The 26,678-nt window shown below is 40.4% G+C and overlaps 1 protein-coding gene across 2 annotated transcripts; it reads left to right on the top strand.

Moving 5' to 3' along the window:
• The first annotated feature begins 1,067 nt into the window (after positions 1-1,067).
• IFIT5 (interferon induced protein with tetratricopeptide repeats 5) lies at positions 1,068-12,337 on the top strand. 2 transcript variants are annotated; one of them, XM_072806176.1, is made up of 3 exons: positions 1,087-1,217; positions 7,958-8,062; positions 9,312-12,337. In XM_072806176.1, exons 2-3 carry the CDS (start codon positions 8,055-8,057, stop codon positions 10,753-10,755), a joined length of 1,452 nt encoding a protein of 483 aa, XP_072662277.1. In that variant the 5' UTR covers positions 1,087-1,217; positions 7,958-8,054; the 3' UTR covers positions 10,756-12,337. The 2 variants fall into 2 exon arrangements, with proteins under 2 accessions (XP_072662278.1, XP_072662277.1); XM_072806177.1 differs by lacking the exon at positions 7,958-8,062 and having other exon boundaries at positions 1,068-1,217.
• Positions 12,338-26,678: the final 14,341 nt, after the last annotated feature.

The following is a 26,678-nucleotide window of genomic DNA, read 5'->3' as shown; positions in this document are numbered from 1 at the left end:
GAATAAATAAATAAAATCTTAAAAAAAAAAAAAAAAAAGACATTACAATAGTCGTTTGGCCCACCGCATTACCTCTCTGATCTCAATTCTTAGGACTTTTTCCCTGCTCTTCCCACTAACCATACCATCCATGGCAAGTATGCTCCACCTTAATGGGTTTGCACTTACTGTTTCCCATGCCTGGAACTTTCTTCCCTAGCTCCATATCTACAGTGCTCATTCCTTCACCCACTTCAGATCTTTGTTCAGTTGCCACTTTCTCAGTGAAACCAGCTATTACCAACGGATTTATACTAGCAAGAAATACCCCGACTCCAAACCTCTCTTCGCTTTTTCTCCATAGCACCATTTGACATACAATGTTTCATTTGTTATTATTTTTATCTCCCATACTAGAAGATAACTCCTGTAGAGTAGGTCCTCTGTTTCATCATTACTATATTGACAGTGCCTTGAGCAAGGTCTGGTTCTTAGCAGTTGTCCAATATAATTTGTCGAACGAATGAATGATTGAATTCAAGGGGAACAAAAATTTGGGTTATCGGTATTCAGTATTTTCTGCTTAGATTCCCAAGACCAATCCAGGGTTTGCTAGAATCCTACTATGGTGAGTATGGTTGGCAAGGGCACAGAGGCGAGCAGTCGCACACAATTGGGAGGAGAAATGCATAAACTTCTTTGCAAAGCTATTTGGCAACACCTATCAACTTTTAAAATGCAAGGACTTCGGTTTCAGCTTAGGATGCAGAAAGCTGAAAAGAGCATCACTTGACGTCAGCCTTTACAACAAAAATAACAACCTCCTTTTTCAAAAATAAAGAAAGAAAGAAATGGGTTGGGTGAGAGCCCAGGCCAAAGTCCTGAGGGCAAATTCCCCACCGAACCGCCCGAAGCTCTGTAACGTGCCCCCCCCGCCCGCCCCTGGCTTCCCGGCGGCCCGGGACCCACTGCGCTCCAGCACAAGTTTCCGTTTCCTGGAGCAGGACTCCGCCTAGTCCGAGATCAGGTCCACTTTCCAGTTTCCTTCTCCCGCTCGGGTCCCGCGCGTAACAAAGCCAGCGCCCGGCCACAGACCTCGGCCGCAGCCCCGCCCGCCCGGGTCGCGCACGCGCACGCGCACACGCCCGCCCGCGCGCGCCGCGCCGCCCCGCAGGCCGGGATCCCAGTCCTGAGGAGAAGGCCCGAGGGGACCGCTCGGAGCGCGCAGCCACCATGAGGTGAGGCTCCCGGCTTCTGCCCCCAGACCGCGTGGGCCTTTGTTTCAAGCCCGTGTTTTCCTCTTGCCGTGGCCAGCGCAGTGCCGCGGCCCTTCAGGGGGCCGAGCCCCCGGCGCCCCGCAGCGGGGCGTCGGGTTGGGGCGCGTCGGGAGCGCCGTCCCGGTGGCGGCGTTTGGGGTCGGGCCTGGCGGTCGCGGTGGCGGAGCGCGCGCTTCCCCAAGCCCCACGCCTTCCGGGCGGCGGCGGCCGGCGGTCGGCACTGCCGGGCCGGGCGGACGGGGTGGGGGAGCCGGCGACGCGCCCCGGGAGCCCGCCCCCCGCCGCTCTTCGGGGAGGCGGCGACCGTGCTTGGTTGGCCGCGGCCCCGGGGCCTTTCCGGGCGGCCTCTACGTGGCGCGGGCTTCCCGGGGCGCGTCGCCTTCCCCCCTTCCCGGGGCCGCAGCTGCCGTCCCCCCGACGTGGGCCGACACGGTTCGGCCGCAGCCCTGCAGTTGTCACCTCGGCCGGCTACTGCCATTTTGCCTTTCTGATGTCTGGGTCTGAGTTCTTCCCTCGCTGTGAGCGAGATTCTGCTTATTCCGCCCAATCCGCTACTTTAGGGGGTCCCCTTTACCGCCTCGCGTGAGGGGGGCCTTTTTCTCACCCGCTTTGTGTCCCCAGAGACTGGCACCGCCCTTTGCTGCTGGGTGAACCGTCCGCAGTTAGAGGGTAAGGCCTGGGCTCCTGAAGCAGGCAGCTCTTGCTTCTGAACCCTGTTCCGAACACCTAGGAGTCGGGTGGTCCAAAGCAAAGTTGCTTCAACTCTGAGTCGGTTGCTCATCTGTACAAATTAATGACCTCCAAGCCTTAGGGCTGTGCTTAGTTGATTGCTTAGTGCTTAATATTTGCAAATGTTGTTTATTATTATTTTAAGTGAAAAAGAAACGTAATCCGGGCTTCACCTCTAACATTTGTAGGAAGGGCCTGAAAAAATGTGCCCGAAGAAAGGAGGAGGAAAGGGTAGGTGCACTGTATGTGTATGCAGATAGGCTGGAAGGGAGTGGACCCAACTTGGGGAGCTAACTGCCTCCCAAGAACTGCGAAAGACTGCTCCTTCCTGGCAAAAATGCCAACATTTTCTAAAGATAAATATTGCCTCTTCAGATACAGTAGCTTCTCTCTGCCAGCTTCCCAGAGACAGAGTTTAAAAATTAAGCAAAGTTTAAAAGGTAAAACTTCTCACAGCATCCAGTTGTGCATAAATTCCACAGAACCTGGGTAAGGCACAGTATCCCCTTGAGATCTCACAACCACATTCATATTATTTAAGGCAGCCCTCATCATCATCCTCGAGCTGGGCTGGTATCAAAGTTCACAACAGAAGTAGATGTTCATTTTACTCTTTGAATGGGCAGATGTCTGATAAGCCCATTTGCCATGGATCTGGACAGGCTTGCCCATGAGTTTGGTGCAGTTATACCAGAGAAAGGGACAGTCATACCAGATTTCCCGGTCAGGACCATGGGAAACAGTCCAAAACGTATTTTCAAAATCCAAACATTGGGATCCCTGGGTGGCGCAGCAGTTTGGCACCTGCCTTTGGCCCAGGGCGCGATCCTGGAGACCCGGGACTAAATCCCACGTCGGGCTCCCGGTGCATGGAGCCTGCTTCTCCCTCTGCCTGTGTCTCTGCCTCTCTCTCTCTCTCTCTCTGTGACTATCATAAATACATTTAAAAAAAAAAGTCCAAATATGAAGGCACAGAGTATGCCAAGATATAAAGACAAGTGGGATAGGGAAGACTGAAATGGGAGAGAGTTGGGAGGCATTAGCAGGAGGTAAACAACTAGTAAGAATCCCCTAATCTGGAATCCAGTACTTTTTATGCTAAGCCTGGGTTAGGACATACCAGAAACTGCCAGTATATGATTGTATTCATTCAACAAATGTTTATTTATTGAGCTTCTATTAACTATTATTCTAATAATGTTTTTTATTGAGCTTCTATTAATAGAAGCTCAATAATAGATTCCAGGAACACAGTGCTGGGGGCACAGTAGTGAAAAATACAAAATCAGAACAAGGTCCCAGGGGATCCCTCGGTGGCTCAGTGGTTTAGCGCCTGCCTTTGGCCCAGGGCGCGATCCTGGAGTTGCGGGATCGAGTCCCACGTCGGGCTCCTTGCATGGAGCCTGCTTCTCCCTCTGCCTGTGTCTCCACCTCTCTCTCTATGTGTCTATCATGAATAAATAAATAAATCTTTAAAAAAAAAAAAAAAGAACAAGGTCCCAGTTCTTATGGGGCGTACATTTAAATGGGGGAAATAGATAAACAATAGATATTTGACTAAAACAATTCAGAAAGTGTTAAGAGCTACAAGGAAAATAAAATAATTAATGGGCTAAGAGAGTGACCTCGAATGGAAGGGTCTATTTTAAATATTTCTGCTATGAGTAGCCTGGGTAGAGAATATTGGACCTGAGTTACAGGAAAGAACCAGTCATGCAAAGATTTAGAAGCAGAATATTCCACGAGTAAAAACAACAGGTAGAAAAGTCCTTGAACTTGATATGTTTGAGAAAGGAAAGTCAGTATGTCCAAAACACAGTGAATGAGAAGAGTAGAAGGAGCAAAGTTTGGACAGATAAGGCCAAGTTCTTTAGGAACTTGTAGGGCACGGCAAGGGCTAGGTTAATATCTAAGGGTGTTGGGAAGCCAGTGGGAGATTTTAAGCAGGAGACTGACATCATCTGGTTTACATTTTCAGAAGTATAGTAGGACTCCGAAGGGATCAAGAGTCAAAGCTGGGAGACCAGATTTTCACCCCAGCTCAAAGGAAAAGTAATTATGGTTTAGACTAGTAAAACAGCAGTAGAAATTGGAGGAAAGTGGATGGGAAATGGGTGGTAGAATTAACAGGACTTCCATTTGGATTGGATGAGAGGTTGAGAGAAGAGGAATCAGATTACTCCTGGATTAGTTGGCCTGTGGAATTAAGAGGTGCCAAAAAAGATTAAGGGAAGAACAGGCTCAAGGAATCCAGATTTCTGGATTGCATATGTTTATTTGAGATGCCAATTGACATTCTAGCTCTATTTCTCTACTTTCTTTTAGTAAAATTTCTTGAAAGAGTGGCCTCTATTCCCCATATCCACTTCTTTACCAAATATTATCCCCTCAACCCACTCCAGTACTGTTTTCATCCCTACCTTTCTAGTGAAACACCTATCATGGTCCTCCTCAGCTTTACTCCTGACAAAATAATGATCTCTGTCCTCAATTACTCAGTCTCTTAGAATCATTTTACACATTGAATATTCATCTCTCTTAAACATTTTCTTCCTTAGGCTTTCATTGATACCCGGTTTCTTAATTTTCCAGCTCCCTCATTGTTGTGTTTTTTGTTGTTGTTGTTTTTGTTTTTGTTTTGCCTCCTTTCCTGGTCCTTCTAGTCTGCTTAACTTGGGAGTGTTTTACAGCTTAGTTGTAAACCCTCTTCTCGGTTTATGCTCAGTCCTTATGTAATTTAATTCCAGATCTTGTGGTTTTAAAGCTCATCTGCATGTCAGTGACTCCTGATTTTATATCTTTAGTTCTAACTTCACTCCTTTTAAAAAAAAAAAATTGTTTTTAATTTACTTATTCATGAAAGACACATACACAGAGAGGCAGAGACATAGGCAGAGGGAGAAACAGACTCCCCATAAGTAACCTGATGCAGGACTCAGTCCTGGATCCTGGGATCACGCCAGTGCCAGTTCAACTGCTGAGCCACCCAGGCATCACAACTTCACTCCTTTTTATCCTCAGTTGTTTATTCATTAATATCCAACTTCATACTTGGCATCTTCGCTTTAGACATCTCAAAATTAACATTTCCAAATAGTGTTCTTGATTTATCTACTCATTTCCTGAAGTCGAACGCATAGGAATCATCCTGGGGTATTCCCTCTTATGGCCCTCTCCACACCCAATCCATCAGAAAGACCTGTCAGCTCTGTCTCATGTAGAACCAATCCAGTCCTGACTAACCCTCCACTAGAACTATAGTGTAAACTTGTATCATCTCTCCTTGAATTTCCTCAACAGCTGCTTTTATGTCTCTTTCAGGGAAATGTCCTCTGGTCATGCTCTTTAAATTTTAACTACTTCTCAGACTCCCCTGCCAACTTCTCATTTTTTTCTCTCTTCTGCTTTATTTTTCTCTTTATTACAATCTCACATACTATATATTTTTATTTATTTTTTGGTCTTTTTTTGACACACCCACTGCCCTATTAGAATATAAGCTACATGAAATCAGGGTGTTTTTTATGTTTTGTTCATTGGTGTATCCCTACACTTAGAATAGTACCCTCTACATTGTACGTCTCGGTAATTCTTGGTTGAATAGATAGCTTCCCTATCAGTTTCCTTGCCTCCTCCCTTGACCTTCCATTATCCATTCTCTTCACAGTAGACAGAGGAATTTCTTTTTAAAACCTATATCAAACATTATCATTTTCCTACTTAAAAAGTTTCCTTCAGTGGTTTCCTCAGTCGTTTATTCATTAATATCCAACTTCATACTTGGCATCTTCGCTTTAGACATCTCGAAATTTAGGGTAAAATTTATGTTCCTTATCATGGACTACCATACCTTGCATCATCTGTCCCTGCCTAGTACTACACCTCATCTTCTGCTATTCCTCTTTACTATGCTTCAGCCACACTTTTCTTCCTTCTGTCCCCTGAACACTCCTGTTTGTTCTCAGATCAAGGCCTTTGCACTCACTGGTCTCAGGGTTTCTCGTCTCAATATTATTGACATTTTGTTGTTGGGACTGAGCTGTGCATTGTAGGATATTTAGCAGCATCCCTGCCCTTACCCAGTAGGTGCTCATAGCATTCCTCTAGTGGTGACAACCAAAATTATCTCCAGACATACCAAATATACCCTAGGGGGCAAAAGCACCCTGGTTGAGAAGCAGTGGCTTAGATCATTCTGCCCTCAGATCTTTTATGATTGCCTCCATTTCATTGTTGAGCTCTTACTTCAAATTGTCCCTTTCTACAAAAGTTGATCCTTCATAATTATAACTAACATACCCCTCCCCCTCCCATAACCGCCACTACCCTTAATCCTGTTATTCTGATTTTTTTTTTCCTTCTTAACATTTACTACTATCTGGCATTATGTTGCCCATTTCTTTTCATATTGATTTGTCTACATATTTGTTTTGCCTCAACTCCTTTAGTTCTTTCCTCGCCCAGAATGGAATTGCCATGAAGAAAGAGCCATTTTCTAACTTGTCCACTACAACTATAGAATTACCTAGCATATGCCATGGCATATATTACATGAGGTGCTCAATGAATATTTTGGTTTTTTTTTAATTTTTATTTATTTATTTATGATAGTCACACAGAGAGAGAGAGAGAGGCAGAGACACAGGCAGTGGGAGAAGCAGGCTCCATGCACCGGGAGCCCAACGTGGGATTCGATCTCGGGTCTCCAGGATCGCGCCCTGGGCCAAAGGCAGGCGCTAAACCGCTGTGCCACCCAGGGTTCCCCTCAATGAATATTTTGATGGCACTGTTACATAGTTCTATAAACATTTATACGACTATATATTTATATTTTACATACAAGGGGGGGGTGTTTGGTATGCACCAGAAAGGGAAATAAATACACATTCATACACACATGCCCTGTATACTGTTCATCCCACAATTAGGGCATTTTCCTCTTTGAGAGAAGCCTTAAGGAATTTTTTTTTCTGTACGTTCCTTAATTATGGTTAATCGTAGACTGAGAAAGCCTTTTTAAAAATATTGTATTTATTTATTTGAGAGAGAGAACACAAGAGAGAGAACACAGGCAACATGGAGGGGCAGAGGGAGAGGGAGAAGCAGGCTCCCCACTGAGCAGGGGCCCAGACTCAGGGCTCAATTCTCTGACCCTGGGATCATGACCTGAGCCAAAAGCAGACACTTAACTGACTGAGCCACCCAGGTGCTCCTAAGAACGTCTTCTTGACTGCCATACTATTGCTATTGGCAAAACAAATAAATAAAACCAAGAATGTTAATTAGGATTTTGTCAGTTGCAGACAGTAGAAACCTAATTTAGAGTGGCTTAAGGTGTGTGTGTGGGGGTAATTTCCTTAAGTAAATAGAAGGGGCAGGGGTGGACAGGGTGATCCAGGCAAGACTGTTTAGTCACTGTCTTGAGCAGTTTATCTTCCTAAGCTCTGCTTTCCTCTATATTAGATTCTTTCTCAGGCAGGGTGACTCTTCCCAAGTTTGGAAAGATGGCCACCAGCAAACCCAAGCTAATAGAAGCCTTTGGAAGGAAGAGAGATAGTTCCATCAAAGTTCCATTTCAACAAAAATATATTTTAATTGGACTATCTCTGAATAAATCACTGGGACCAGGGAATGGCCAGAATATCATGTGCCTTCCCAGACTAAACAGTAGACAGTCCATTTCAGATTATATAGACTAAGAGTAGAGGGAGAAGATGTTCCAGAAATGGAAACCGAAAGAAAGGATCCTCACCAGGTAAAAACCACGGATGTCCACTGCTCTGGACTATGTACACTTCCTGGGTCACTTCCATGGAACTTTATGCTGAATTATAATTGTTTACTTAAAAGCTCTGCATAAGCAAGGCTGTGTCTTGTTCACAGTTACATACCCAGGGTTATTTAGAAGATCTTGCACAAAAAGAGCCTCAGTAATGAATAAACATTTCCTTGTCCTCCTTCCTCCTTTGTAGATTCAGAGGTAGTGTTTCCATTGTGCCCTGCAGAGATTATACTGTGCCTTGCACAAAGGGAGCTCAACAAATATTTGTGAAGTGAATTTTAAGAGCAATGTTAAGGTAATAATAAGTATAGTTGCCCACAACCCCAGAGGTTGAAAAGATGTGGCACTTATATCGAATCTATTAAGCTTACTTAATTTCCTTGTGCCTTTCCCCCATCTTTCTGGAAATCTGTTACTCTCCTTTTACCTATCTCAAACTTATGCTTCTCCCCATCTCTTAGTATACCAGTTACTATCCTTTTCTGTCCTTTTTCTCTCTATGGGGTATCCTTCTCCTCTTTCCTCCTTTCTTTTCCTTCATCCCTCTCTCCTTCCCTTTCTTTCTCCTCTGCAAAAATGACATTGGTGTGGCTTCTGTGTCTCCTTTTTTTTTTTTTTTTTTGCAGAGAAAAGTATGTTTTATTATTTTAAACCATAAATTATAATTCTTATAAAAGTTATATAAATGCAGACTGATCATCTTTAAACTCTCAAAAAGCCAAATAAAAATAAAGCACAGAAAACTGAATTGAGAAAGTTCTGACATAATTCTTCCACATGTTATGTATCATCAGGAAGAATCACTGCAATAGTTACCCAATGTAGTATTAAAGGTAACAAACAAGAGGTTTGGTCTTAAACATAAATTCAAATGTATAGTATATCTACAATAACAGGTCAAAGAGGAAGTATATCTGCAATTTCTAACGGTAATAAACAGTTAGTTTGCAAATACTGTATTCTTGAGTGAAATAAGAAAGCAGATCAGGGTTAAAATGTTGGACAGTCTTAACGACCAGGCCACCTTTCAGGACCATTTCTCACGGTACATAGTGCTCTACCTGTAACTAAACCATGTGTTATCCTTTAGTGTACTCTTTTTCTTATTTCTCACCTCTTCTTCTCCCCCTTCATACTCATAATATAGGAATGGAATTTTTATATTAAGTATTGACTGTATATATTTACTATTCTTAATTTTCAAGTTAAGTAAATAAAACATTTAAAATTCCCCTCAGTAAAAATTGAAGGCACTGGTGAGCTAAAGACTGCCAAAAGGAAATAGATTCCTGTGACATAGAAAACCCTGTCATCTCTTCAGAACTGCTTTTGCAGTACATAATGAGAATATTTCTGGAATTTAATTCTACACCAAGGAAGCCTATATAAAGATACAGGGGACTAGTGTTTGAACTGTAAGATCAAATAAAAGGTAGAATTGTTGTTAGGCAAAAAAAAAAAACAAAAAAAAAACGTATTTAAGGTTTAAAGATTGATTATTTCCTTCATTTCTTCAAAATTAAAGGGAATTTTGTCTTTCACAGTGAAATTCCTAAGGAATCCTTGAAGGCCATTCTGTTGGAGTTAGAATGTCACTTTACATGGAATTTACTTAAGGAAGACATTGATCTGTTTGATGTGGAAGATACAATTGGGCAACAGCTTGAATTTCTTACCACAAAATCCAGACTCACTCTTTATAACCTATTGGCCTATGTGAAACACCTAAAAGGCCAAAATGAAGATGCTCTAAAGTGCCTGGAACAAGCAGAAGAAATAATCCGGCGAGAACACTCAGACAAAGAGGAAATACGAAGTTTGGTCACTTGGGGAAATTATGCCTGGGTATATTATCACATGGACCAGCTCAAAGAATCTCAGAAGTATATAGACAAGATAGGGAATGTTTGCAAGAAGTTGTCCAGTCCTTCTAACTATAAGTTGGAGCGTCCTGAAATTGACTGTGAAAAAGGGTGGGCACTCTTGAAATTTGGAGGAAAGTATTACCAAAAGGCTAAAGCAGCTTTTGAGAAGGCTTTGGAAGTGGAACCCGACAATCCAGAATTTAACATCGGCTATGCCATCACAGTGTATCGGCTGGATGATTCTGACAGAGAAGGGTCTATAAAGAGCTTTTCCCTGGGCCCTCTGAGGAAAGCTGTTACCCTGAACCCAGATAACTCCTACATTAAGGTTTTTCTGGCGCTAAAGCTTCAAGATGTACATGCAGAAGCTGAAGGGGAAAGGTATATTGAAGAAATCCTGGACCAAATATCATCCCAACCATATGTCCTTCGTTATGCAGCCAAGTTCTATAGGAGAAAAAATTCCTGGGACAAAGCTCTGGAACTTTTGAAAAAGGCCTTGGAAGTGACACCAACCTCTTCTTTCCTGCATCACCAGATGGGACTTTGCTATAGGGCACAAATGATCCAAATCAAGAAGGCCACACGCAACAGACCTAAAGGAAAGGATAAAATGAAAGTTGATGAGCTGATTACATCTGCCATATTTCATTTCAGAGCAGCTGTGGAAAGAGACTCTATGTTTGCATTTGCCTACACGGATCTGGCCAACATGTATGCTGAGGGAGGCCAGTATAGCAATGCTGAAGACGTTTTCCAGAAAGCCCTTCGTCTGGAGAACATAACTGATGATCACAAACATCAGATCCACTATCACTATGGCCGCTTTCAGGAATTTCACCGAAAATCAGAAAGTACTGCTATCCACCATTATTTAGAAGCCTTAAAGGTCAAAGACCGGTCATCCCTACGCACCAAATTGGCAAGTGCTCTGAAGAAACTGGCTATCAAGAGACTTGGTCACAATGCTTCAGATGTGCAGAGTTTAAGTGCCCTAGGGTTTGTTTATAAGCTGGAAGGAGAAAAGAGGCAAGCTGCTGAATACTATGAGAGGGCCCAAAAGATAGATCCAGAAAATGCAGAATTCCTTACTGCTCTCTGTGAGCTTCGACTTTCTGTTTAAATACATACTCTAGGAAATTAGTTCTAAGTTTTTCTCTCCATTTTGGGTCATTATATTTTTTTATTTTAATCCGTTGTTCATTACAGAGCCATTTTTTTTTTAATGGTTACATACCAAGCATCGTGCTAAATATTTTATATATATGCAATGATGAATTTTTTGCTGTTTTCTTTTTTCTTAATTAATATAACCCATTAAGAAACAGAAACCTTTCAGCTATTGTAACTTTTAAAAATGGTATGGCCATTATGACTTTATACTCTTTTATCTGTACTATTTATAATAATTTTCTATTAAATTGTTAAATTTCCCATATTACACAGTGAGTATAATTCTGCATAAACCTTTGACACCTAGGTCAAAAAAATCTTTCAGGAATGCAAAATCCTATTAGTTAAGCCCTTAACTAGGTAGCTTGCAAAACATGGGCCCTTCCAGTTATAGATGTTCTGACTTAGATGAGAATATTTAACCATCAACCTGATAGTAACCTAAAGAATCCACTTTGTTGAAAGAAAAAAGTTCTTAACAATAAAAAGCTTGTCATCTGTGGTGACTTCAAAAAAGGGAGGAAAAAAACGAATAGAAAAAAAAAGATTTCTTCAAATACAGAATTTAAGTGACCCATGAGAAATCACAAGTATCTCTCAAAATGTTCATTAAATAGCTAGAAATAGTTGTGAGGGAAAAAAAGAATAATGGAAAATCATGTAAGTTTCTCTGGTTCTTTTAAAACAGGAAGAATGAACCTATTGAACTAATCTAGATGAAATTAATTTTATTCCTTCCCATTAAAATTCCAGTATTTTTAGGTTAAAATCATTGAGATAGAAAGCAGGTCAATTGAGAAATTGGGAGAAATGATAAACAAATGGATAATATAGATGTTCCTAACCTACATCCTAGATTACCAAAATTTCCATGGTTTGGTTTCAGGCCTGGACTGGATCATTCTCATACTCCCAATTTCTGGCCTTTGGTTAACTGTTTTAGTATTCCAGAGTTACTTCTGTAAAGCTTTTTCTTTTGTCTAAGATTTTCAGAATGACATGTTTTCCGATAGATCCTACAGGAATAGTTAAGCCCTACTTTCAGTATTAATACCATCTTGGAAGGGTCACTGTTTAAGGGCTCTTATTCCAGGGGACATTTTTAAATGGGATGTTGCTAAAAATAGCTTCTCTAATGTTGTTTCTTTGATTATAGACTACACAATTATATTTACCACCACAGTATTAGTGGAAATGTGTGCCATGTGCTTTAATTCTCCATACCTCTAATGTAGCTCTTAAAACTACTGTATACATGTTTGTGTGTTTTTTTACTTCTTGTTACTTAAAAAAATTTTTTCTATTATTATTATAAAAGTAATGAATTCTCATTGTAAAACTTCAAACATAACAGATGCATATGAGTTTAAAGGCAAAAGGGAACCTCCTTGCCCTTCCCTAATTCTACACCCCCATGGTAACCTGTTAACAATTTAATTTGTATCCTTCCAGATATTTTTTCTATGCATAATCAAACATACATGGATACTGCAATGTATTTCATAAATTAAATTTTTTAAAAGTTTGCTTTACTTAAGTCCCTGCTGTTTTTGTTTATTTTACTCATTTCATTGTTTATTCAAGAAGGAAGAATGAGGAAAGGAATGATACTTAAGTATTTCAGAAATTCAGGACTGAAGTCCTAACTGATCAGTATAAGCATTTGTCACATTTTGTAGCAAATATTTTATTTTGCAGCAAGTCACCTTCCTCCATTGGGATTAATATTCTAATTAATGTTATGTTCCCAAGTAGGGAAGGCACACACAATATAATACAGTTATGATATCAAAACAACAATACAACTATAAGTCTCTATTTAGATATTTAGTCTTTAAAGTTTATAAAGTGACTTTAAAATTCACTAGATATTATACCAATATATAAGAAGTCATAAATACCAAGAAAGTATAAAATCAGCATATGAAAAATATAACTATAAAATACTGAACTAAAATTAGTATATTTATAATAACTTTAAATTTTGTCACTAATTACGCTTGCCTTCCTAAAATTTAAAACTACTTAGAGATAATTTCATAGTCTTGGATTTAAAAAAAGACCTCAGAGTTCACTCACCTTTATCAATTAACCATCAAAACTTAGAGCTTGAATTATCTTCATAAGTGATATTTTCATCTTCAGATAGTCCTTATTCTTAGAAATTTGTTCCTTCCACTTAACTGAAGACTTCTAGCCTAAAGTTTAAATATTTTGAGCTGTCTTTAGGGACCTCGAAGATCTTATCCTTTATAGATGTGATATCAGGATATCAGGACTCATAGTTTCAAATGGCAGAAAACCCAGCTCAAACTGACCTAAGCAAAAATGAGAATGTAATGGCTGTTGCAATTTAATAGTCTAGAGGCAGTACTACTTTCAGATAAATTTGAAGGGATAAGTGAGTCACCAAATTATATATCATGGCTATTGTAAATCAAGTAATACTGACTAGCCAAAAACCAGATGTTTACTATACATGTCTTAAAAGTGTTTGAAGACAATCACTCTATGTCCCCTAAGAATTCAAGTTAAATATGCCATTTTCTTTAAACCTATCCCCATCTCCATCATAATTAACTTTAGTTCTCTCCAAATTATGTTTATCCTTTGCTAGTGGTTTGTGCTAAGAGGTTAATTTAATAATACCCAAAGTAAGGTTTTAGGAAGATGGTAGAATGACCTTTTCTTTTTTCTATGAAGTATACTTCAATTAAGCCAAAATAAAAATCTCTCCTTGGTAACTACCCATGTGTTGGTTTTTCCACACATGCCTTTTAAGGGATGTTTTTCACATCCTGTACCTGAACATTTGGCTTTTGAAAGTGTTTTATGTCACTTGGTGGCATTCAGCACCTCAATTCAGATAACCTATACCTCTTAAAGAAGTTGAGAAAAAGTTTGTATATAAAATGCTAATCACAGGCGCAGTGGTTTGGCGCCTGCCTTTGGCCCAGGGCGCGATCCTGGAAACCCGGGATCGAGTCCCACATCGAGCTCCCGGTGCATGGAGCCTGCTTCTCCCTCTGCCTATGTCTCTGCCTCTCTCTCTCTCTCTCTCTCTGTGACTATCATAAATAAATAAAAATCAAAAAATAAATAAAATGCTAATCACTACAAATAACAGATAATGGAAAACTGAAGTTATCTTTATAATAGTAACAAATATTTATAATAGTAACAACAAATAGTAACAAATAAATAAATATAATAGTAACAAATAAATATTTTTCAAGCAAGACCTAATAATCTTGTTTAAGCAGTGTGACCAAGACATAATCACTCTACTCAGCTGTGATCAAATTGGACTATTCTAAGAAAGCTCCATCTTTGTGATACGCCACATGTATGGCTGCCACATGTACTCTGTCACAATACAGTAGAAAAGCATGTGTCTGCTCGCCCAGGGACCTAAGAAGTCCAAGTTTGCTGTCTGATAGGACTGTCGTAGAGTACATGCCATTCTCAAATCAGTCATCATGGCCAGAGAGTAAGTTCTCATGCTCTTTAGTTAGGCCTGAGGCACATAGCTGCCCCTGAAAGTGAGGAATAGGAAGAAAATGGACTTCCCTGGAAGCATATGGATTACAAGGTGCAGGGGTGAAATTTTCAAGAAAATTGGTATTGGATACTGACAGCCCAAACACCAAGGGTATATAGATTCAAATTAATACCTTCTTCCCCTACTCCATACAGTTCCCTATAGCAAGTAAAATACTTCAAAAAAGAGCTGGAGTCCTTCTTAACATTGAAGCCCCTGGTAAACTTTCTTGAGCTTTCAGGTGCTGTGTCTTCTTAATCTGGTTCTCTTACTCCTCTTTATTCCTTCAGATCTGTTTTCCACTTTAGCATCATAGAGGGCAGACTCGTAAGGGGATGGTGTATGGCAGACAGAAGAAGGGAAGTAGTCATACATTGTAGTGATGACTACCAATTGTAATTCAGACAGCTTCAGAAAGTAAAACAACCAGAAGCATTATGACCTGTGAATGTGTCTGAAGTACCAAAGATGACAACTGAAATTATCTATATCTGTAAAGCTGAGCAATTCCCAATAAAGCCATCATCAGCTTATTCACCAGCTGCTGTGAGGTCTCCAGGCCTTGAATAGGACTAGTGCAAATTCAAGGTGACAAAGGGAGAGGATAAAATTAGGTAGGCATGGAAAGATCTGGACATTGAAGGACAAAATCAGATTACCCATGTGATCAGCCTATATATATAATACATACATATATATGTATTTCATGATGGCAAAGACCCATGTAAAAATACTGCTTTGCATTCCCTATATTATACACTCTAGTATGTCACTTTATTTAACTATCTCAACACTGCAAATGAGTAGAGACAGGCTCAGAGAGGTTAAGTCACATTTTGAAGATCATATAGCTACTAAGTGGTAGGACTAAGATTTAAAACCAGATCTGAGGGGGATCCCTGGGTGGCGCAGCGGTTTGGCGCCTGCCTTTGGCCCAGGGCGCGATCCTGGAGACCCGGGATCAAGTCCCACGTCGGGCTCCCGGTGCATGGAGCCTGCTTCTCCCTCTGCCTGTGTCTCTGCCTCTCTCTCTCTCACTGTGTGCCTATCATAAATAAATAAATAAAAAAATTAAAAAATAAAAAAACAGATCTGAAAAAATTAATTAATTAATTAAAAATAAAAAATTAAAAAAATAATAAAATCAGATCTGACCTAATTTATGGTCCACTTTGTATCAGTCTTTCACAACCCTAACCCTCAATCAGAGTCACTGGTTAAGCTCTTTAAAACTCAAATTCCCAGGTCCCACCACAGACCAACTAAACCAGAACCTCTAGGGGTGAGGTCTGGAAGTTTACATATTTATAAAGCAACCAAAGTGATTCTGAGGTTTAGCCAGGTAGGGAAATGACTGTTACAGCCTCTAATACTATTGGTGGGTGGCCTTGTTCTATATCGTATGCATTCCATTTGCAAGTAGAAATCCTAAGGAAAGCTATGTTAGGTAAAGGTTAACAGTCCAAATTTAGGCACACAATTCTCAATCTGTTATGTGCAAGCTCTCCAAATAAAGAGGTTAGGGGAGATAACAAGGAATAAGCAAGAATAATGGTGAATCAGGTTTGGGAAGGATCTTGCCTCAGAATGTCAGCCTGATTCATAACTCTGGAGCCACATCAACTAAAGTAGAATGAGATAACCCAGGATTACCCTGCATCTCTTCCCAAAATTCCACCTTATCAATTATATGAGGAGTCTCCTCAAAATCTGTCAGAGTTGCCCAGTAAAAAGTTTTCCTCCCTCCTTTCCTCTCTCTCCAGAGAGAGGCCCTTGGCCCTTTATACTGCGAAATTGGATTTTCAAGTTCAGTTCTCCTTTTCCTCTTCCACATGGCCTTCTCTGGGACCTCAAGTATGAACTATAGACAACCACTCTGCTGTTTTACCTTAAAGAACATAATAAGTTTGACATTTGCCACCTAATTCATAAAACTCACATTCAGGGACCATTTGGACAATGAATCGTTGAAAAGATTGTTTCAATAACTTCTTTTTGAAAACCAGCAGAGAAGAGCTGCCTCATACACAACAAGTCTTTGGGAAACATGGCCTACCATGACACTTATCAGACTTTAATGTGCATGCAAATCATTTGGGAATCTCATTAACAGGTAGATCCTGATTCTGTGGATTTCACAGAGGGCCTGAGATTCTGCACTTTAAGCAAGGTCCCAGGTAATCATAATGTTGCTATTTTTCAGGTAAGAGTCTACATCATTCATTGCTCCTCAAGTTTGACTACACATTGGAATCACTTGAGAAGTAAAAAAACAAAACACTGGTGTCTGGATTCCATTTCAGAGGCTGACTAAACTGGCATTACAACTTTGTAAAAAGATTTTATTTATTTATTTATTTGTTTGTTTATTTATTCATTCATTCATTCATTCATTTGAGTGAGAGAGACAGCCTGAGCAGGGGGAGGGGTAGAGGAAGAAGGATAAGCAGACTCCACTTGGGCCCAACTCCCGGATGAGATCATGACCCAAGCCAAAGTCAGATGCTTACCCTATTGAGCCACCTAATCACCCAGCATTATGGTTTTTTTTTTAATTTTTAAATTTATTTATGATATTCACACACACAGAGAGAGAGAGAGGCAGAGACATAGGCAGAGGGAGAAGCAGGCTCCATGCACCGGGAGCCCGACGTGGGATTTGATCCCGGGTCTCCAGGATCGTGCCCTGGGCCAAAGGCAGGCGCTAAACCGCTGCACCACCCAGGGATCCCAGTGTTATGGTTTTAAGTTCCCTAGGTGAAACTATTGTGCTGCAAAGTTTGAAAGCCAACCTTAACAATTGACCCAAAATCTGTAAAATGGGTCCAAATCAGAGTAGTTATATAAACTCATCATTAGGCCTGACAAAGTCCAGGACATCAGGCCTGAGTTTATTTCTTGGCCTATTAGACAAACCAAAAAAATAAAATAAAATAAAATATATATATGCACACATGTACATACATACACATGTATGTGTGTATATATATGTGTGTATATATATATATGTGTATATATATTCAGGGAAGTGGTTGTAATTGCCCTTTAGGTAATCTGTCTTTTCAAGAAAATAGAAGAGCCTTTTTCAATGGATGGCAGGTGCTCTTGGAAGCTATTTTGTTCACTAAAGCTATACTGCCAGTCTCACAAAAGTTGAGATTAAACCCTTTCCACAAATGAATCAGCTGGCAAGAAAACTGGCTTCAGAGTAATGGAGCTTTTAAACATTTTCTAACCTCTCTGGGTGCAGAGCTGATCTTAGCAGTTGATCATATGCTATCTGCTTGACTTTCAAGGACAATATAAACAGTCAATATTCTTTCCTAGGAGTCCAAGATGCAAATTACCTCAGTTCAAGAAAAACTTCATAGATCCACAGAACTTTAGAATCAGGAGGACCCTGCTCTAACCAAATATATCAATAAAAAAGTTGAGCCCCAGATTGATAACATCACTTAAGATCTACCATCTTTTTGGACTATAATTTCTTCTCCTTGCTCCTAGTTCAACAGCACTCTTCACTGTTTGACAGTTTCTACCTGTAATCAATAACATTTGTCATATCAATTAAACTTTGACAGTTTGGCCATGATGTGACTGTGCCTAAATGACATCAACCACAACACAAGGCCCAAGGATGGTTCTTTTATGGAATGTATTTATTGTTGAGGTTAAAGAACATGACAGAAATATAAAACACATTAAAATGCTTTTGTATTATTGGCGGATTATAAGAAATGAGAATCTTTTTGGCCTTGACAATCAGAATAGTCTCCTTTGAGTAGTTCAGGAACAATAACACTATAATCCTAGCGTGATGGCCATGAGAAGCACCTCTCAGATCTACAGCTATAAGGATTATACTGGCTGAAGCTCCTATCTGCTATATGCTGACATCTATCATTGCATTTGCATTGAGGCCACCCTTCCCAGCATGGCAGGGATACTAACTCAGGCCCTCACCTGAGAGATGCACAACTCCTCTGACAGGCAATCTAGGCTCAAGGATTCCCCATCAGCCTTGCTAAATTTTATTTAAAACTATACTGTACTCTGGGGCACCTGACGGCTTAGTCAGTAGAACATGTGGCTCCATCTCAGGGTCATGAATTTGAGACTCATGTTGGGTTATAAAGATTACTTAAAAATAAAAACTTAAGGGATCCTTGGGTGGCTCAGCGGTTTAGTGCCTGCCATAGGCCCAGGGCATGATCCTGGAGACCTGGGATCGAGTCCCACATCAGGCTCCCTGCGTGGAGCCTACTTCTCCCTCTGCCTTCTCCCTCTGTGTGTGTGTGTATGTCTGTCATGAATAAATAAATAAAATCTTAAAAAATATATAAAAATAAAAACTTAAAAAAAAAAAAAAAACGTACTGTGCTCTAAGATGCTTCCACCCGACTTTTCTCCTCCTCTCTCTCCTGTACTTGGAGTCAGACCTGAACCACAGTCTGATGGCTCTCCCTGCCTCTCCTTGCTCCTGTTCATTTTCTCTCACAGATGTTTCTCTAATAAGTTTCTTGTATTCAGTACTATGTTAGTGTCTGCTTTTGGAGGTCAGATGAACTCAAATAGTAAAAGAAATGCAATTAGATGATTCTAATTGCTGTAGGGTAAATCATGTTCACATAATATTAAATACTGCTTATTGTTTTTCTGACTTTTTGGATCCATAATATGGTGAAAGAATAGAACATAATCTTTCCAACCTTGTAATATTTGAGTTGGGAAAGAAAAGTGGAAAGAGGTTAAGGGAGGATAGAAACCAAAAATAGACCTCATCTTGCAAAAATGGAAGTCAAGAGATTGCATTACAACTTGATGGAAGAAGAAATAAAAGTTTAAATATATTATTGTAAATTATAAACCTAATTGATAAAGTAACTACGAATTGAGCCATAACTCATAACTGGGAGGAATTGGAATAGTTCTTTAAATTCAATATTTAGGGGCAGCCTGGGTGGCTCAGCAGTTTAGCACCACCCTCAGCCCAGGGCCTGATCCTGGAGACCCAGGATTGAGTCCCACGTCGGACTCCCTGCATGGAGCCTGCTTCTCCCTCTGCCTGTGTCTCTGCCTCTCTCTCTCTGTCTCTGTCTCTCTCTGTGTCTCTCATGAATAAATAAAATCTTTTTTAAAAAATAAAAAATAAATTCAATAATTAAATCCTCTCTTAACATAGGGATCAATAAAATCTACGTTAAATAGATCCATAGCATTATAAGCACACCATGGGCACCCACTGCAGGTTGCGATAGCCTCCTCCTCCAAATCTGACCTTTCTTCCTCTCTCCCTCACCGCAAAACAGCAGAGCTATTTTATATTTAATGGCCACACCTTTTATTTGTAACTTTCTGCTCTGATACTCCCTCCTCTCCTCTTCCCCACCTCTCTTGCAAGACCAAAACTCTTGTGTCTCTCCAGTTCTCTTCTTAGCCAAGTTTCTCTGCATGATGTGCTTTCTTCTCCTTTTTAGCTTTCTCTTTTCCTGTGATCAAGCCATATATACCTCATTCTACCCCAAACAAAACTCCCACCTTCTCTGGGCAGTTTCATATTTACTAAAATAAATTTGTTCATTAAGGATCTTGTTGTATTTCAATACAATTGAATTAAAAAACAGCATCTAATTACTAGAAATATGCACAGTAGCACCATATATATATATATTCCCATATCTGCTCTGACCCTAGAGGTCTCTGTAAGTGGTAAACCAGAATTTTCAATATCTCCTTTCATGATGACACGTAGGCTGAGTAAACAATGAAATAATGAAGGTGAGATGTGGAAGATTTAGGAAAGCCGTATCTCATGAAAAAACATAGGTGCCTCATGGATAAACTCTGAAGGACAAGCATGGATTGATGTCACTTGGATTGAAAACTGAAGACACTGAACACACTGGCCTTTCCTTTCCTTAAGAAAAAGCCATTTCTGTCTAAGCTTCCGTTTCTACATCTGGAGTAAAGGCATGAAGGTAAAGAAAGAAAGAGATGAATATGCATAAGTTCAGAAGACAGCCTATAGAGGAGTTCCCGCTCTACATATCTCTGACTAACCAGCAGAGTGGAGCAAAGCTCTAAGAAAAAGAGAATGCTAGTTTAGCCACATCTGTAGGTACTGGTGACACATGAATAGCCATAGCTAACTTCTACACAGGATACCCTATGTACCAGGTGCTGTTCTAAGTACATTACATGTATTAAACGTATAAAGTCCTCACCAAATCCCTATAGATAAGCATTTTTATTCTTTCCTTTGCATATGAATAAACTGAAATTTGGAGAAATTAAGTAAGCCCAGGATCACATAGCTAAGAAGAGGTGGAAAGGGGATCCAAACCCTAGATGTCTGATACTTAACCACTTTTGATATAGTCTTAAAATTTGGAATAATGAATGAGATAGGACCAATCTTTATAGAGACTTTATAGAGACTGTAGGAGAATGCTACAGAGGATCACAAGCTCAGGCATTCTACAATCATAGGTCCCCCAACACTGTTTTACATAGAGTCCCAAAACTCCCTGGAAGGCATTATGAAAAAGATCTAGTTGTCCTCATTAGCTACCTTTGATCCCGGGATTAAAAGCTGCTCTGAAACCCCTGGAGAGAATGGCCTAAGAAACCAAGGAACTCAATTTAAAGGAGAGGCTTGTCTTGAGTTGGATATTGGAAAGCAGAGATTTGGAATAAATTCCCCAGAAAAGGAAGTAAACCTACTTTGGAAAGCTAAAGAACCAGTAAACAATTAGAAGCCAAGACACGCAGTCGTTTGTCCTTGGGAGGAAGGCTATGTCTCTCACACCAAAGGGAATCACAGCCTCCTCCCAGTGTGGAAAGCCCCAGCAGAAGGCAAGGGAGAAAAGTGCTGTAACAATATAACAGCCAGAGGTAGGCTAGGACCACCTGCCTTTTAAGACAGTCTGGGCTTGCCTTGAGCCTCTAAGGTGTGGACTTTGGAAAGTGGTTCTGAGCTCTAATTCCACTGGACTTTAATTTAGTGTTGGAGTAGCTTCACCTCTCTTCACATGCTTTCTCTTTTCCATATCACATTAACTCCAGCAACCTTATGCTTCAATCTCATCAAAACAAGCAAACAACAACAAACATAAAAACCAAAACAAACACAAAAAATTAAAACCACTTACAGATCATTTGTATATAAAAACCCTTTACTGAGGTTTCTTTCTTTTTTTTTTTTTTTTAAGATTTTATTTATTCATGAGAGACACAAAGAGAGAGAGGCAGAGACACAGGCAGAGGGAGAAGCAGGCTCCATGCAGGGAGCCCAGCATGGGACCAGGATCACGCCCTGGCTGAAGGCCACGCTAAACCGCTGAGCCACCCGGGCTGCCCCCTTTATTGAGGTTTCAAGAGGGAAGAATCTACAACTTAAAACTTAATATGAGATAAACACCCCCCCTTTTTTTTTTGAAAGAAAAGGAGAGAGAGAAAAGAAGGGGCGGAGAAAGGAAGAAGGAAAGAAAAGTGAGAGAGGGATTGAGGGGATCCCTGGGTGGCGCAGCGGTTTGGCGCCTGCCTTTGGCCCAGGGCGCGATCCTGGAGACCCGGGATCGAATCCCACGTCGGGCTCCCGGTGCATGGAGCCTGCTTCTCCCTCTGCTTGTGTCTCTGCCTCTCTCTCTCTGTGACTATCATAAACAAATAAAAATTAAAAAAAAAAAAAAAAAAAGAGAGGGATTGAGGCAGACAGAGAAGGAAAGAAGGAAACACCCTCAACCATTTCCTGATGCTCCTGCCTTTTCCCATGATTCTGGGCCTTATGTCTTTCCTTCCTCTATTACTCTCCCTCTGAAGTTAGAACCAATTCCTCCATTTTCCTTAAAGAGCAATTCAGTTCTAAATCATCCTAACAATCAGCCACAGATCCACTTACGCATAGCCAAGTCATCAAGTTCAACAAAAGGATCTTTCCTTTTTAACACCATCCACTTTCCTTTGAAGGCAATTACTGTTATACACAAATAGTATCCGCTTTTATTTCATAAGAATTATACATTTTAAAGGAAATCCAGTCCCTGATTCTCATGATTTGTGTACAATAAACATGATGTTTTATTTTATGTTTCCAAATTGACACAGAATACACTCCTTTATGTCACTTGGTTTCAACAATTCTCAAAATCTGACTTCTGATATGTGTTAAGAGTCTGTGTCTCACATATCAAATCAGTTAACATATTAGTAGGGAACCGGGAAGGGGATCTGGGATGGCAATCTGGATTCCTAAGGAAGGCAGAAGGCTCAAAAAAAAATTTTTTTTAAAGATTTTATTTATTTATTCATGAGAGACACAGAGAGAAAGAGGGAGAGAGAGAGAGGGAGAGAGGCAGAGACACAGGCAGAGGGAGAAGCAGGCCCCGTGCAGGGATCCCAATGTGGGACTTGATCCTGTCTCTCCAGGATCATGCCCTAGGCTGAGGGCAGGCGCTAAACCACTGAGCCCTCAAAAAAAATTTTATGTTAAATTTTACCAACTGTTATCTTTAGTTAAGTCAATCAAAACCTTCATATTAACTTTAATACTCCACATAGAAAACTGACATAGGCAATCAAAATGCTGAAAAATAGAACACAGCATCTTTATTCCTATATTTTTACTGCAAGAGGAAGAGGATAAACATGGGATGGATAATGAGCAGGAACTGGGGGCCAGAAAAGAAGGAAACAATAAAGAGGGCTCCTGGGTGGTTCAGTGGTTGTGATCCACAGAGTCCTGGGATGGAGTCCCACATCGGGCTCCCTGCAGGGCGCCTGCTTCTCCCTCTGCCCGTGTCTCTGCCTCTCTCAGTGTGTCTCTCATGAATAAACAAATAAAATCTTTATAAAAAAGAAGGAGGAGGAGGAGGAAACAATAACAAACTTCCATGTTTTTTCTAATGCTGGCCTTGTCCAATTGAACTGTAATTGGAGGAGTCACCAAATTTTGGGAGGTGATCTCACTAATTCCAGCAGATGGCAGTGCTGCATAACATGTCAATTTAAAACGAAAACAAAAAACTTCTGAAGCTCTGGACCCTTTAAGAGAGAAAACTTACAAATTATTCCTTTTTATTTAATTTTTTTTAAGTTTTATTTATTAACCTTTACACCCATCGTGGGGCTTACACACAACCCCAAGATCAAGAGCTGCACGCTCTTCCAACTGAGCCAGCCAGGCACTCCTAAATGGCTCCTTTTTAGAGTTGAGAAGTGAATAACGAGTATAACCCCATTCCCTGAAAATTACCGTTTTCAATTTAGAGACCCCAAATCTCAGCAATCCCCAAAGTCCCAGACACCCTTATAGATCCGCTCATCAGAACATTTATTAGTGTTAACTAGTATTCAGGGCTCCCTTGGTGTTGAGTGTATGTGGGAACCTCGGGAGTCACACACATAAAGTGGCTGCCCACACCCCTTTTCCCTACTCCCAGCTTCTTCCCCTAAAAAGAGTAGAGGCTGATTCCAACCCATTCAGCCCTATATCTTAGTTCCTTGGAATGACCTTCAGATTTCTTCAGCCCTTAATGAATTCTTCCTCTCCTAACCTCCATAATATGCAGTGCTCTTAGCTTCAGGTCAGCATTTAACAACTTCATGGTGTTGCTGTTCTCAAGGCAATGGTTTCGATTTACCAATTAGGCAATTAACTTGAAATCATGGAGGGTGTGCTCTCTGTATTTTGGATTCCCTGCCATAAAAAAATGATATCAGATCCTGATGAGGTGCGTGATAAATAGTTGTTAGGTGATTAAAGCCTCTCACCAACTCTTGAAAATGTTTGCCAGCATGCTAATTTTCAGTAATGCGCTATGAATTAGAGGACAGCCATAGGACTGTGCAGAAGACTCTAGTCTTCCCCTGGCCAAACACAGGTAGTCTTCCCTGTAAAGGAAAAGCAGCTTGTGAGGTGCCTGTACCTGAAATCCCTTCTTGTCATGCATGAGACACAATGCTCCACCTTACCCTAATGTTCTGGGGCTCCTTGTGTAAGCAGTGCCCTACCCCTGGAGCTTCCGCTCAATCTGAGCCCAACAAAACTTTCTAGTTAAGCCTGTTGGGGTTGAACACAGTCACATCACTTTCACTTTCAGGCCTCAATCAAAAGCTTTAGTCATTTACTTTTACCAACTTTTCTCTTTGCCACCTTTATTTGCTGTCCCAAACCTGTCCCATGATACTTGGTGCTCTGGAGCTCCTACTATCATGTGATATACTTCACACCAGGTGTCTTATTTAGACCCATGGAATTAGAAACATCTAACATATCATATCCATTCTGAGTGCAAGAGCAACTTCAAGAAAACCCAACCCTTCAAACAGACCCCATACTGCTGTGTTATAATTCTCATTAGCAGTTGCTTTATTCATTCTTTTTTTCCTTTTTTTAAATTCATTTACCCACCAAGTATTATAAAGTGCCTACTATATTTTAGACACTGGACTGCCTGGTGAATAGTCAGTATGATCCCCATCCTCAGAAAGCTTGTGGTTTTGTGGAGGAGATAACATTTTAAAGAATATATTCTTTAAAGGAAAAGAACAGTGTTCTGAGAGTGTAATGTAGGTGGTGATGGTGGGGATATGTAATTTAGATGGGGCAGTGATTAAAGATGGGCTGTCTAGAAAGTGACATTTTAACCTAGAATTCATTCACCCAAAGTCCACAGGGAAAAAAAAGGGGGGAATCAATCAGCTTTGTAACTATATGATCCATTAATAGGTGATACCAACCACCCATACCCTCTGGTTGCATGAATAAATTATTCTTGCCAGGTTCAGTTATTCCTTGACAGCTGAAGGAACTCATGTCCTGTCAGCATGTTTATATATTTCAAATAGTTTCATCAAAGAGAAGAGTAAAGAGTAAGTAATTGTAGATGCTATGGGATCGTTATGTCAAGTTCATTTTACTGTTTTACTTTTGTACGTTTGAAAATTTCCATAATAAAATGTTTTAAATGTCAGTCTCTTTATTGTGATTTAGTATTTCTCTATTCTATTTGTGAAATAGTTCACAAATATTTCTCTGTGTTATGGAAAGAAATCCCAGTCATCTCTCACTGGTAGCTGCTCTGGCAACAGGTATAAAAATCTATCGTTTGGGGTGCCTGGGTGGTTCAGTCAGTTAAGCATCTGCCTTCAGTTCTGGTCATAATCTTGGGGTCCTGGGATCGATCCCCAATTGGGGTCCCTGCTCAGTGGTGAGTCTGCTTCCCTCTTTCTCTTTGCCCCTCTCTCCCAATCATGCTCTCTCTCTCTCGAATTAATAAAATCATTTAAAACATTTTTTTTTTTTTATTTTTTTTATTTTTTTTTTTTTTATTTATGATAGTCACAGAGAGAGAGAGAGAGAGGCAGAGACACAGGCAGAGGGAGAAGCAGGCTCCATGCACCGGGAGCCCGATGTGGGATTCGATCCCGGGTCTCCAGGATCACGCCCTGGGCCAAAGGCAGGCGCCAAACCGCTGCGCCACCCAGGGATCCCTTAAAACATTTTTTTAATCTGTTCTTTGTCAGAGTAGAAAAAAATAAAGACTTGAATTTTGAAGTATGAGAAGAGAAACTCCAGTATCTACCTTGAGTTCACACTATTTCAGTTCAATAAACAATTTCAGAGACCAGGAAGGTGAGTGCCAGATAGACATTACCATCTTCGTTATCACTGGGCAATGAACTGCGCAGGCACTTAAGAAAGAATTCAACTCCTACCTGCGATTCTGGTAACGCAGAAGATAGAACTCTCTTTTGGGACAAAGTATGTTTTCCAACCTTCTCCCTGATACACAAACATAAATACTCCCAAAGAGAAGCCTGGATCAATAGACAGCAAATTAAACCACTTAGCCTGGAAGTAGTGGTCTTGATAGAACAAGACTCTTGGGAAAACTCTTGGAAGTTTCCATTCTAGAATCTTCCCATCTATATGAATTGTAAGAGTGAAGCATAATCCAAAGTATTTTACTTCCTAAAAGAGGGCCTGTTTTCAAATGGCTTTTTGAATCCACGTAAGAAGAAAACCCAAGTAGACGCAAAGGGAAGAAGGCAGGTTCCAGCATCAGATTGCTTCCTAGCTTGACAGGATTTCACTGAAACCAGAGAAATGCAGTGGCCACCTGGTGTCCCAGTTTGCACATCTATCAAATGACAATAATATAGGTAATTATGGGGATTAAATAAGATAATGCATAGGAAGTACTTAGTACAGTAGCTAATACATTGGAAGTACTCAATAAACGGGGTTTGGCTTTTGGAAAATTATTTGATTATTTACACATCTTTATATGCCAGCTACATTTTAGCAATCCAGACAAGCCCAGTCACCA

The sequence above is a fragment of the Canis lupus genome, chromosome 29, assembly GCF_048164855.1.
Source record: "Canis lupus baileyi chromosome 29, mCanLup2.hap1, whole genome shotgun sequence".
NCBI classification, from domain to species: domain Eukaryota; kingdom Metazoa; phylum Chordata; class Mammalia; order Carnivora; family Canidae; genus Canis; species Canis lupus.
The sequence above is the reverse complement of the archived record's forward strand: the minus strand, read 5'-3'. Positions and strand labels throughout refer to the sequence as shown.